General features: G+C 40.9%; 2 protein-coding genes across 8 annotated transcripts in view; one reads left to right on the plus strand and one right to left on the minus strand.

Annotated features, from left to right (window-relative positions):
- Window positions 1-14,238, plus strand: part of DOCK1 (dedicator of cytokinesis 1) — a 314,587-nt gene that overhangs the window by 138,454 nt on the left and 161,895 nt on the right. The gene's annotated exons all lie outside the window — the stretch shown is intronic.
- INSYN2A (inhibitory synaptic factor 2A) overlaps window positions 1-14,238 on the minus strand; it is a 50,288-nt gene that overhangs the window by 33,500 nt on the left and 2,550 nt on the right. For all 3 annotated transcript variants that reach the window (XR_015706485.1, XM_087765719.1, XM_087765721.1), the window contains exon 2: window positions 179-1,379. Coding sequence is in view for 2 of the 3 variants with exons in the window: in XM_087765719.1 (XP_087621845.1) it covers window positions 179-1,374 (1,196 nt within the window). In the remaining variant the exon portion in view is untranslated. The remainder of the gene's footprint in view (window positions 1-178; window positions 1,380-14,238) is intronic.

Consider the following 14,238-nt stretch of genomic DNA (forward strand, 5'->3'; position numbering starts at 1 on the left):
CAGCAAAACTCACTCCGCGCGAGAAGCACAACGTGTAGTGTCCTGGTGTGCTGCGGAGGAACGCGCGGCGGTGGGTGCAAATTTACATTAGCAAATTCAAATTAGCAAATTCAAGGGCAGGACTTGTTAGAAAAGGCATTTAAAATGGCTTATACTCATTTAAAAATCTTCTACTCACCCTTCTCTGTGAGCTTCTCCTTTCTCTAGCTCCTGTATAACACCCAACAACACTTTTATGGTTTCCTGACTGGAGCTGATCAAATTTTCCATCATCTGAAGCTGCGCTTTCAAGTCCACAACTTCCGTGTGAGGCACGATTTGTTGGCATTCCTCGCTGACCGCGACGGCCGTCTGGCAAGGCTGGTTCTCCTCCATAGGCGAAACGTTTATCTGAAGGGTCTGTTCGTTACATTCGGTGGCTTGGCACTGCGCCCGCGACGAGCAGGCTCGAGCATCTCCCGCCTGGGGCTGGACACCGTTCAGGTGCACAGTCCTCTTTTTGTCCTCCTCGGCTGTCGGGGACGGTGACCCGTCGGTCTCAGCTGTGAGATTTGGCAGGTCGGGCTGCGAGGCGTTTGAACCGGCCGCCGGCAAATAAACGGTGGCCACCTCAGTCTTGAAGACCCTCCCGTGGAGGGGCTGGGCAGCCTCCTCGCTCCCCGGCCGCCCCGCCGCCTGTTTCCCTTGGCCGGGCGGCCGGGCAGCAGCGGGCTCCTCCGAAGCGGGGTCGTCCGAGTTTGGGAGAGGAGGAGGCGGTGGCTCTTTGGGAGAGCTGTGCAAATCGCTGCTTTTCCAGGCCTCGGCCCCGTTGTCGCGAGATCCCACGTTGGTGCGCTCGTTGATGTGGGAAATGAACTCCGCCGTCTGCAGGCTGCCGGCCTTCTTGCTCCACTGAATGGCCTCCCCTGAGCTTCTGCCGTCTTTGTCCTTAACGTCTATTAGAAACCCGTTGTTTTGAGTCTTAAAGGTGTCGACAGTCGAGGCGCTTTTAAGAATATTCCCTTTTTTCCGGTCCAGAGGAAAGGTCTGGTAACACTTTTTAAGATCGGGTGAAGTCTGAACTCCTGTGCTCTTGGTGACGTTGGGTATTGACCTCCGGGCAGGCACTGTCATGTACTTGCGGTAAGCCGTTTTGTAGGAAATGGGCTTGGCTTCTCTCTTGTCGGGATCCTGCGTGGTGGACAGCTGTTTGTCCCTCTGCTCGTTCTGGGCCTCGCAGATATCTTTAAATCTCACCTGGAGGGCTTTGTTTCGTTTCTTGATCTGCCGGTTGGGATCCAGGGCGTATTTCATCTCCAGAGCGAGCGAAGCTGCTGGCTCAACTTCGCTTTCCGAGGCGGTGAGTAAGCATTTGCTGGGCTCCTTACTCACCATGATGCCTGCATGCAAAAACAGTTCAAAAAGCCTCGTGTTACAACAGAAATGCTACTTTTCCCCCCAAGTTTGCAATAGTTCAGCTAATTCCCTGTGCTTTGACTGAAATGGCTGCCACTCGCAACTTTCTTGCTCGATTCTCTTAATTTAAGTCCTAGTCCTTCATATTAGACTTTGTCCTTTTGCTAGAAAATGGTCCTTTTATCTCGATTTGTTAAAACCTACTCCTCAGAGAGGGTAAAGGCATGCCATTCCTGGGTTACAGGTGGGGACTGGAAGCAGGCTGGGATTTCTGCCGGGTGACAAAACCCGCTGCTAGCGGGGCTAAACCCGGGGTTTGTGGCACCCCGAAGTTTTTTCCAGACGCCTTTTCAGAGGACAGGCACCGTGGCTGTCACGCTGGGTGTGCTAGCTCGGCACTCGGACGTCACTGCAAGGGAGTAGGGGCTCTCAGGAAGCAAGTCATCTGAATTTACTTGATAGTTAATAAAAAGCACAGGGAAATTAAAAAAACAAGCACCTTTGTACAAATAAAGAAAAGTCTAGAGCACTGACCACCCTTAATGCTCCTTTAATGCAAAGGTTTAGTCGCAAGAAGTGTCCAACTGGCAGTGTTTATTACAGTACGCTTGCTTACGAAACATGCTGCTTCTGTGGACTCTGCATCTTTGCAAGGAATTAATTGGTCGTTAGAGATGTCATTATTTGGATTTTTTTTAAAAATATACCTCATAGCTAAACCTAAAACCTGGATATAGATGAATTATTATTAGCAACTGGTTGGTATTGCTGTATGCATAAAATTTAGGAACTACTGAAGTTTGTGGAAGAAGTCAGCAGTGCATCAATTAAGGTTTTGCTTCAAATGCAAAACAACCCATCCTTTACTAGAAGCAGTAATGTGCCTTTATAATAGAGCTTCTTATCCCAAAGGATCCTAAAGCACTAAAAAAAACCCCCAAAAAAACCACAAAAAACCTGTGATGATTCACAGAAATGACTTAATCTGCTATTGAAATGTAAGCACCTCCTCAAGGATGAAAAGATGCCAACTGCTTAACACAGCACATAGCACAAAAACCCAACAGCTCTATCGCTGTACAGATCATATGGGATCTGTAGTAACTGCTGGATAGTTAAGACCTCGTTTTTACACCTCATTTGAAGTTGTCGGTTTTACTCTCCTATTGCACAGATTTCTCCCTAATGCTGAGATTTACTGAATTACCAAATTCCCGCTTAATCCAAGTATTCTGCATATGTCTCCTGTTTAAACACTGATGTACCCTCAGAGGGACTCAGAGTACAATATAAAATGAGTAAAGGGACTTTCAGGTGTGGTATTTGAAATACATTTTTAATTAAAATTCTTTTGTCTATTAAATAAAAAAAGTGAAGCTCTTAGTGCCACAATAGGGTATGTTTTATAAAGTCAACTCAGTGGCACAAGTGAGTGAATCCTTATGACTAGACTATATTTAGTTTTAATTTAAGAAAACATAGTGGAGGAATAATTTTCAATGGCAAATTGAATGTTTATGGGTTTTTAAAAGTAATAGTAACATTTCCCAAAATTTATTAAGACATACAAATGTGCATGTCAGACAATCTGTATACTGCAAGGCTGGACTCCGGGGTTATCAAATTGCTTTTGAAAAATCTCATGCAAATATGTCCTTACTTAACTTTTTTTTTTTTCATGTTCTACTTCCCCGGTCCCAGTAATTTGCAAACAAGTAACTGAAATATTCTGGAGTCTGCCTAGTTTGCCTTTTTCTATTTAACTTGTCAGGCTCAGGTAGCAGTGAGTGAGCAGCAGTCGTTTTGGAAGGGGAAGTTTCTATCTGAAGCTGTGTGATGTAGAAGAAAGCAAAAAGAGGGAAGATTCAGGACAAAAATGTTCAAATAATGGTCTAGATTTCTAGATACTAGTTTTCAAACTGTGTATGTGTACACGGACCCAGTATCTGATACCAGGGTGACCAAGCCCCTCTTTTGGTGGAGACAAGATTCTAAAATGGAAGTGCTAGAGGGAAGCCTTTAATACACGATGTACAAATATAGAGATTTTTGTGGGGGGGAAAATAAATTAACTACACATGAATGTCAGGAATGTTTTCTTCCAGTTGAAACCCTAAATAAGGAGTCAGTCGTGCTTTGTGGGGAATATTAGTATCCTGGACTGGCTGTTTTGGGCTGTCTTTTAATGTTTGCTGAGTGAAGTTATGCCTTTATTTGAGTGACATTCTGCATACAGAGCCCCACTGAGTCACAGCTTCCAAAGATGGTGATGGTAGCAAATACAGACGTACATCCATCTGTCTGTTTGTCTGTCTTGGGGTGGAATTTTGGAATGCTTTAGTGAATAACTAAGTGCTTTATAAGATACAAACCTGATCCGTTAGCCTGCAATTGGACAGACATTAGCTTTAGACACAGCTAAAGTATGTTGTAGAAGCTACCGTCAAAACCAAAAACTCCGCACTTTCATTAATCAAAACTAATGCAGTAACGTAACAGCCATTATATCCATTAATTTTCAAGTCTGCTAATGTGAGTCCGTGCCCTAGTAAGAAATGGTAGCAAATATGAAATGTTGCATTTACGAATATGTGAAATATTCAGTAATTATGTCTGAAAAGAGGGCACACATTTGTACCTGTAAGGAGAGGCTTACAAAAATGGGTTGTTGGATCTGAAAGTCACTTATTCCAAACATCTCTTAGGATACCTCAGAGCTCTCAAATTGAGTTTTCTGGCACTTGGTTACTTGACAGTAGGATCCACTAACATAGAATTTATTCTGAAGTATTGGCTTGATATTTTATTAGTGTACCTCTGACCTGTCTCGATTTTCAGATTATTTGAGATACCACTTTAATCCCATGATCTCGGGGGCTGCTGGATCACTGGGTTTCTTTGGAATGACTTAATAGATGGAATTAATGGGAGTCCATAACCCAGATGAAACCAGGATCCTGGTGATATTCCACAGAACAGAAAGAGATAACTGGAGTACTGTATTCTGTGATGCAGTTAATTTTAAGCATGTCTTTAATAGCCAATAAATTGATTCTTCAAAAATTGCTTGTCTCCCTTTCCCAATTGCACCGGCCTGATTGATTTAGCTAATCTCGAGTTTTCTATTCCCATTAGTAGCTTGGACTAATAATTTTATAGATATCTGTGATTAACAATGACCGCAACCAAAAGAACTAGATCTTTTTAAGCCTTACTGGGATCTCAGTGTCTCCAAGGAGAACTGCATGTGCACATTTGACAAAAGAACGGCCGAGCAAAGAGTTGATTGTGAGTTAAATATTTAACACAGAAGAGTTTACATCACACTTTTTTGTTGTGTTTCATTTTTGTTTTGGACAAGGTGTCGACTCCACTTTTGGCTTACTCAGGCAGTAGCATTTATGTCGTTGTCTCCTGGGAGGCTTTGCTTAATCATTCAACCTGTGCTTGAGACCCGACCGTGCCAGAGGTCTGCCCTCGTTCCGCTGAAGTTAGTGCCAACATGCATACTGATTTCCTGGGGAATGGGAGCGTGCCACGGGCACAGCCTGCACCCAGGCCGGGAGACTGGAAAAGGAATCTCCTCCTAACGGCTTTCCTTTCCCTGCACTACTTATCTGGAATTCTGCTGCCCGTTACTCAGCTCGGTAGTGTTTTCTGGAAGACAAGGCAAGGCTGGCATGCATAAAATGCGCGGCTGTGAAATACGGCAGAAGCTGCTGGGTTTTTGGATACTTGGGGAAACTACTGAGATGGAGTTTCTCAGTTTGCATGAGTACTGCAGAGTTTATGGCTTACTCTGTCAGGGGGCTAATAAAGGCTTTCAATTGGAATTTTAGTTGCAGATGCCAATTAAATACAGATAATAGATTTACACTTTTTGTCTGTAGTCACTCTAAGCAAACCCTGATTGCATGAGATGATTTGCTAAGCTAAATATTTAAGAAATCACAGAGCTTATTTTTCAGTTTTTAGCCTTGATTTGTTTATAAACTTCTGGCTGATTACCCTTAAGCAGTGTTCCCTTATGTTTGAATATGGAAATAAACTATTAAATAATAATAATAATAATAATAATAATAATAATAATAATAATAATAATAATAATAATAATAATGTGATGCACAGAGAAGCCTTCAGTTAGTATAAAATCTTCAGGGTAAGTTAGGGAAACCACCTTCTTTATTATTTCAGGTTCTCCATAGCGTGTTTTATTCAATTAAATAAATCCTTCCCTTTCAGTTCTCCATTTATTGATGCTGTCCAGATTCCTTCCCCTCAGTTCAGCAATGCAATGGGCATTTCTAGGAAGGAGACCTATTTTATGTGATTCACACCTCAGTTATGAGGAGCAGCGGTTTCCCAACAGTCCTCTTCAAGTCTGTGTCAGCAGGTAAAGCTTAGGTACGTAAGTAGATCTTTGCAGGACCTCCACTCTTAATCCAAAACTCTGCAAAGTCACTGCACTATAAGGTGAATTATAGTGTTGAATTTCCAGACTGATTTGTTAATGAAGGAAAAGGAGATTTGCAGCTTACCTTTATAATTTAAATTTTATTTCTGTCAGTTTTATGATACAGAAGTATACTCAAAGACTCAATGTGTTAATAAGCAGAGTGGAGTTAAACTTTCCAAGTTCCAAATGTGAGATGAAAGGCATAGATTTCAGTCTCTATAGTTTCAGACCAAATGGAGGCTTCAGAGATGCAGCTGCAAACTTCACTTATTAAGACCACACAGGTTTTTTGTGCACGTATGTAAGAGCTTAAAGGAAAAATGATGCAAGGGATTGCATTAATAATTGGGCTATACCATGTAAAGGAAGGCTCGTTAGTGATCTGCAACGTCTTTAGGCTTCTGAATATATCGAGGCTATACTTTCTCATGAGAAATCCCCCCTGCCACGTATACCATTTTTATATGTCTAAGTATTATCATAAAATTTAATAATGCATATTTGTTTTTCAAAAACTGTTTGATGTCTATAAGTCATCTTCTAAGTGTATACGTAGAATGTAATACACTTCTATTGTTAAAAATAGACATTTGAAAGAAACTTGGATTTACTTCATATAACCAGATACAATAGAGAAGCCTGTTCTATGTTAATTCTAAATATACCATTGTGTAAACCAGTGATAGCAACCTGAGGATATTTTACATGTAATCTAAATGTTTTTCTTAATTTTGAGTTAAATAGACTGCTTCTAATATGTTATTTCTTTGACTTTCAGACATTTTGACTTCACTAATTTAGGAGTATTTTCAGTCTTTTAAAAGGAATCCAACTGTTAGATTAACTGACTGTGTTGTTATGATACAAACTTAAAAATCATATAGTAGTATCCTAAATATTAGTAAGCAATGTCCAGTAAACAAAACTGTTCCGATAAAAATGTTGGAAAATATGAATGATCTTAGCCAGTTATTAATTATTAGCTGTTTGCAGAAACTTTTCCTGTGTGTTACAGATTTTTTTTTTTTAGAGAGTTTTAATACACAAGTATGAGGATAAAACAGGACTTCCAGATAAATTCAAGGGTGCAGGCAGGCTCAATTTTTGTGATGTAAAAAGTACCGATGACTATTAGTAGGAAAACCCCGCAATGCATCTACTGACATACAAAACTGATGTGGTAGACCAGTCTGTCTTCCTTTTATCAGAATTGTTCATGTAGAATAATAGAGTTAGCCGTGCTGGTAAATGTCAAACTAGTATTTTTTTTTAAATCTGTTTTGAAACCCTTAGGCATTGAACTTGAATTTCCTCTCTCTTGAACTTCCTTATGTGTTGCTCAATACTGAATTCATTCTTACTGCTGCACTTCGGTATTCTGTATTTTATCAAGTAGAGGGTGAATTGCCCTAGCCTTATAATCTTCCTGTTTTGAGAAGTTTGCACCACTTCAGTGAATTACAGAGCATTACTACCTAATTTGCCTAAATCGGTGCTTTTTAGCCTGTGGTCTGGAGAGGCTTGGAGATTTCTCACCTCCATTATTGCTGTGCGTACCAGAAAAGAAAGCTCCTGTATGCTCCCTAGCAAAATTACAGTTTGTGAAGGGGGGGTTCTGTTTTCACTGGAAAAAATTAAGAGGTTCCACAGACTGAAATAAAGTCTTCTAACTTAGACTGATCCTTTATGGCTTAGTTACATTCTCCTGCAAAAACCAGCTTGGGGATGCATTATTTAGAAATAACGCATTGCACTGTAAACGACAAATGTTTGGTAGAGTTGTGATGGTTCTCAGTACGATTTGAAAAAATGGATTTATCGATCATCTAGTTTCAGTGATGACATAGGATAGATTCATAATTGCCTTCAAAGTCTTCCTTTGGAATAAACATGATCATATGGCACTTGATTTGTCTTTTTTTTTTTTTTTTCTTCCCAGCCATTGGTAGGCTCTGTAAGAATGATGTATAAAAATCATATCCTAGCTAATGGCTGAGACAGACAATAAGTGCTTTAAATGCTCTTGTGAGCTTTAGCTTTAGAACTAAGTGGCAACAAATAAAACGTATGATTTAATAAGCCTGTGGAATTTTAGATAAAACAGGAATCTATTGTAGGAGAAACTATTTAAAATTTTCCTTACAAAACAATTTCCCTGAATGCACAAGCTGGTATATGCTCTTTTCAATAATTTTGACATGTCTACTACGCGTTCTGAACACAAATTTTAATAATACTTAGGTTTTGTTCCTTCCTATATTGTTACATGCATAAAATTAAAAGGAATCCATTCAACGTGATAAAATTCTGTACAATAAGGGTTACTTTTCCCATAATCTGTTTGTGCAGCTAACAGTAACACTAACAGGAGATTTGCATTAAAACCAATATAGACTTTTGTGGTCTAAGTTAATAACTATTAACTTCATATTGGAACAAATGCAATGTCAAAAGATATTCCCTGTCAATTCGTAGTGTTGTTATAATGTCAAACATTTGCTAGGATTTAGTGTACTGGAAGAAATAACATTACTATTAAAAAGAATTACGCTTATTTTTCTTACTGTGCTATGCAGCTATTGCTAGTATGAAAATCTGAGTAAAGGTTTATTAGCATTATTTTGCCATGTAAATCTGTGCAACTCTTTGTCAGTGTTACAGCTGGTACTCGCAGTATAAGGATGCTGCTGAGGATGTGTTGCTAGGAGAATCACAAATAGTTCTGCTTATACTGTACTGTCTTCCAGGAGTCCAAAAGCCAGTGTACTTTCACTGGAAGGCTTTTTCATTTTTATGGGCCTTTCCGTTAAATAATTTAAATAGCAAGCTGTTAAAAACGAGAGCTTAAAGACAGTTCCTTATCTGCATTATCGTTGAATACTAACTTTTAATTGTTCTTAGTAAACATCAATAGTTTTTGTGGGTGTTCAAGGAAAAAAAAACAACTACCAAATGACAGGAGAAAAAGCAGCTCTGTTCTTGAGCTTCGGCCAACAGGTTTGCAAAACTGTCGGACCTCCAGAGAGAGCGATCTGGGTGCTAGGGACCGAGAACGTGTCCGGACTGCAAGCTCTACATCAGCTGCAGCTTATTACCTTTTTCATTGTAGCTTTTCAAATGTTGGGTAGGGTAAAGAGGAAAAACGAGATAAGCGGGTTCCAACTCCATGCTTTGGTCTTGCATCTTCAGTTTTGCTGTGCAGGTAATGGAAAGGCACCGCGGTGCTAAGCTGGGGTGCAGCGCGGGGTATGCGCACCAGTCCGTTCCCCTGGGAATGCAGATAACCTCGCTACATGAAAAACGTGTTTTGTAGTCTGTGCTAGAGCGTACTACAAATGGGAGGTGACAGACATGAATGACTTTCCTGAGGTCGGTGGTTGTAAGGCATCAGAACGTTGTCAGCTCTTTCTGCTTGGATTAGGGTTCCGGGCAGACAAGCCTTGGGAGGGCGTGAAGCAGCGCTAAACAACGCGGCCAGGTAATTTAGGTCTAAAGCCTGACATCGTTAGCAGGATACTAATTGGTGAATAATACCAGTCTAGGAGAGTTGTATTTGCGCTCCAGTGCTGTCAGGAGTCACCGGGAAATAAAGGCTGTGTAACTTTCACCTTCCTGAGGAGCACATTTGTGAACAGTTTCTGGTTTCAAGCAGGTTCTGGCTCTGCTGTAATTGTAGATTATCAGTGTACAGTTAGACCTGAGCGTGCTGATGTTGGTGAAAGATGAGAGAAGTGCACAGATCGGTTTGACTTCTGCTGTAGCAAATACTCGTATAAAAACGAGCATTAGTTACCCAAAAGAGTGTTACTAGTAGAGCAAAAAGCTGTGCTTTAATTGCTGTACTGCAAGTGAATAACAGTCCCTAACGTTGCAAAGCTTCTTTCTTAATTCTTAAACATTCCCTAATGTTTCAAAATGTCTTAGTTTTGAAAAAAGCATCTAAGATGCTTTTGAAATAAGTAACGTGAAGAGCGAGCCAAGCTCTGATGTGAGGGGAAGTTGTCTTAAATTCGACCATCGGTGCGAATGCTCCAGATCTCAACTCCCAAAGTCTCAAGTTCTCATCAAGCATGAGGACTCTGGGAGCAGGCTCGGAGTTCATGGGCAGCACCGGTACAAACGGCTCATTCCGGGTCACCAGGGAAAAAGTTTTTGGTTCAATGTGGGAAGAACTGTCTGCAGAATGGAGAGGGAAGCAACGAGGGTGTGCAAAGATGGCGTGGAGATGTTGAATAAATTGCTTCCCGGTTTCATGGACCTGGGACAATGTGGAGTGAGATCTCGGAGTAAACGTTCTGGTGATGGTGTTTTAGGATGGGTTATTTGTGATACGGATGATTAGGATGTGTATTAAAGTAATAATTAGCGATCATCTTAAGAATATTCCTATGCCCCTTTTGTCCGTGCGAGTTACATGCTCTGCCTGTCTGAAGCTGCAGGATCCTGGCTGACAGCTCCCCTATTATTAATGAGAATTGCCCGACACCGATCTTGGCACCAGAACCATCTACTAAACAGGTATTTGCATCACGTCTGTTGTGGCTTTGTGTGTTTTTATACCATCACAAAGTGTGAATGCAAGAATATAACACGTTATTCTCACCAACTTGCTCAGCTAGGACTACCTAAAATACACAGATTCATCTTGAATTCAGTGACTTAGGCTCAGTCTACAGAAGGGATCAGCGTTATCAGTGTTACCAGGCAGTTCAAGCATAATTTCTGCTGAATTACTCTCTTCAGCATTGGGATGTTTTATTTGTCTCTTTGTCAGCTCCTTAGAGATATTGCTATGTTTTATTTGCTGATGGCCTTGATACACAAAAATGTATTAAACTGATCCACAAGTTAAATTTCTTTACTTGTGGATATCTCCTCGTTCATTCCTGATTGTATTTGCAGAAGAGAATAACGAATATAACAACAAAATGGGCATGAACAAGCAATTACTAATGATTTGAAGGAGAGATTGGGCTTGCTGTAGATTTTCTTATTTATATATAAACACACAAACATTAGTGATTTCACTGAATTCTCTTCTTCCTCCTTCTCCCAAGGAGAGCAGGAAATAACTAAGCAGACCAAAACTACTTTTCATGTTACTAACTTGAAAATGCAGTCCTGAATTTACACACCTGCTTACGTGGGTTTGTATCGAGCATCATAGAGCCTCTGTTTCAGTTTTTAAAAGTCATTTACACCATAGCTGAGCTGTATAACTTGCCTCAGCTTTGACCTCACCGACTTGCTCCAAGCAACAGCAACACAACTCTGGCGTGTGCATTGGCTGCTGTGATTTTCTGGGAAGCACAAAGCAGGCTTGCTGGGGTTAGGCTGGGGTATTACTGATGCCCGAACTACCCCACTTAAATACAGTTTGGATATATCCACCCACTCTGGTCACAGTAGTGGGCTGTCAGACCTGTGTTTTGCTTTGTGTGTCTCACTGAAGTTTAGCGAGACTTCTTAGTCCGGTGGATTAGGTCACTGTGGAAACGGGAGGGAAGTATTCAGGTTGTGTAGGTCTCGTAATTCTGGTCAAAGCTGGGTCAAAATACAAAATGACGATTTTTAACTAATTGGAAATTGTGCTGGACGTTTTTGGCAGTGCAGCAAAGATTCTACAGCTTTAAGTGCTGGGGCTATGACTTGTTTCATGGGACTGTCTCTTGTATGACTGAATTACTGACTAGGCGTCTACGTTTTTCCTGGAGGTTACAAGAAAATGAAGAGGTGAGGAGGGGCAGGTATAAAACAAGTAGGGAAGGGGGGGGAAGAGCACAAAATGAGTAAATCCTTCTTTGTAAGTTTTTGACACTTCCTCCTCACTTAGCCCATATGGAATGATCTTCCTTTGCTTTTGTTTTTAAGACGGTTTAATTTTGTAACTATGTGGGCTTTATTTACAAGCATGCTATAGAAATCATGGATAGGCAAAAATAACACGGAGCACTTGCTTCTCTTCCCCATGGATGTCATGAACATGAGTTAAGGTTGGGATGTTGTAAGTATTATTGCAGTACATACAATAAGGAATTCCTGTACCAGGTAAAATGGAAGTAAAAGTAAATACAGACAGAGGAAGAAGTCTTTGGAAGGTGTAGACTGCTAAAAAGAAGTTGTTAATGGTCTCTCTGGAGATGGGCAGAAGGCTTCTGCTTTGCCTCTGAAGGAGCAGGGTGGCCAAGCAGAAGTCAATACAGGAGGAAGGATTCTTCAGTACACAAAGCTGCTGCTGAAAAAGGACCGTGCAGCTGAGGCAGACAGCACCTATAGAAAAAACCTTTGCAGAGGGCTTCTGCGATGTTCATTTGCTGTAAAAAGTCAGCGTGCCAGGCCATGCGCTGCTCCTGCAGGTCTTGCTAAATCAGGGGCAAAAGCCACGTGCTTACGTGTTCTTTGGTCCGCCGTATAACTGCGTTTTTAGCCTGTTTAATGAAACTCTGGTGTTAGGTGAGGATTTTGGAAAGCAAACTGGTAGTGTTCCTGCAGGAAAAGCCAGTGCAGTGAACGGTTTATCTGTTGTAGTCCTCTAGAGAAATGTTCCTTTTCGGGTGGTGCTGGCCGGTTTACTCCATTCTGCTCTCCTGAACATTAAGTACTGGACTATGGGTGAATACTTTGGTTTGTTTTGCTTCTTAGTATTCAAATATTATTGTTTTACTAGTTGTAGTTTCTTGCATTGAAAATTAGTACTAAGGTCTCATTTCAAGTATTAGAAATTTCCATGTAATTTGGCTGCACTTAGCCATACAGCTGAATTTGTCCCATGTGCATGAGCACATGGTGGGCAAGCATGGTACTGGTTACAAAGGACTACTCCAGCTGTCTTTTTTAGTTGCTGCAGCCTCGGATATATGTAGCCATAACTACGTAGCATTTGTGAGACGCTTAACCCGCTTTTTTGATACGGGTTGAGTCTGAGGCCAAATCATCAGCAACACACAGGGACTGGGGAATCTGACGTGGTAGAGCTCCAGCACTTTCCCGTAAAGACAAAAATCTCCTCTTGTAATGATAGATTAAGAAGTTCGGATCTGCACCCAAATATCATAGGACTTGGAGGCCTTCAGTGCCAGGGCTTTTAAATCCATCTCTGTTTAATTCTGACTGTGAAAATGGCCCTTATTCTTCTACACTCCTCTGTACTGAAATCAGTGGATTTGGCTGGAAAAACTATTACTGGAGTAAAATCAGGCCTGGTGTCTTTCTGCCACTGAAGGGAAAAAAACTCGGCAGAGGAGGACACCAAGAGTTGCTATTTAATCACTGAATTGCTATTTTCACAGTTATTTGCCTGTGGGACTTGTGCTTGTATGTATAGCTGGAAAGCAGGTGAGTTTTAAGGCACTGATCACCATGACACTGTGCTGTGCCAACGTATAGACAAGTTGAACTATTTTGGAGAGTATTAAGGGATCAGCAGAGAGGCTGTTTTCTGCCTGAATGTAGTAAAATGGTATTAAATAGACTTCAAAGTGGGGATGTGCCACTAAAATAAGAGAATGTTCTGATCACATTCGGTGTGGTCAATAATAATATAAAATTGAATGTCAATACCTAGTGAGTCGTACCTGTGTCTGTTCATAGGTTATACAGTATTTTCTAAGCAGAATAAAACCAAGCACCGATTTTCAGAAGGCTAGATGTGAATTCACCACTGAATTCACCACTGTCAATTTTTTTTCCTTAAAATATGCTCATGATCTCATTTCCTTAAAGCCTATTTAATTTGCAAACTGATTAATAAAAATATAAGGGAGTATTGTGCTATAAAATAGATGTGTTGGTTACATGTTTTTTAGTATCTTGCACAAATCTTCTGCAGTTCTTTAAATAGGGGCTGCCATAAAGCAGAGTATAAGACCTTTTTGATAGCTAGTTTAAACAAGCATGTGAATTTTTTATGTTCTCAAATACTCTAGATTTACTGTAATTTCCTCAAGTATGCATGAATTATGCCACTACACCTCCTCAGTTCTCCCTGGCCAGGATGACTATGGTTGGATAAGGAACTGCCTTGAGATACCACAGCTCGATACCTTTGTGGAGGTATCCTTATATTTTAGCACAGATTTTTGGCAAGCTAGTAGCTTTCCCCGGCTTTCACTACCACATTGGTCGCTGCAAAGGACTGCTATTGCTCAGTTTGCTTTTACATTCTGCAGAACAGGGATAAACAAAACATCAGTGTTAATATCTCGCTGTCATTTGTACAGTCTGTTGTTGAGTTTGGATTTCCAAGTAACGCAGTGGTGTGTTGTGGTGACCAGTAGTGTTCGGTCCCCGGTAGTGCATGTCAGGCAGACGACGCACGCTCTCTGATTCGGCGCTCGTGCAGGCTCTTGGGCTTCTAAGCCATATTTTCCTTCTATATGTTAATCTCC

This window comes from Nipponia nippon, unplaced genomic scaffold, assembly GCF_047370975.1.
Source record: "Nipponia nippon isolate SJK-2023a ecotype South Korea unplaced genomic scaffold, ASM4737097v1 scaffold_3, whole genome shotgun sequence".
Taxonomy (NCBI): domain Eukaryota; kingdom Metazoa; phylum Chordata; class Aves; order Pelecaniformes; family Threskiornithidae; genus Nipponia; species Nipponia nippon.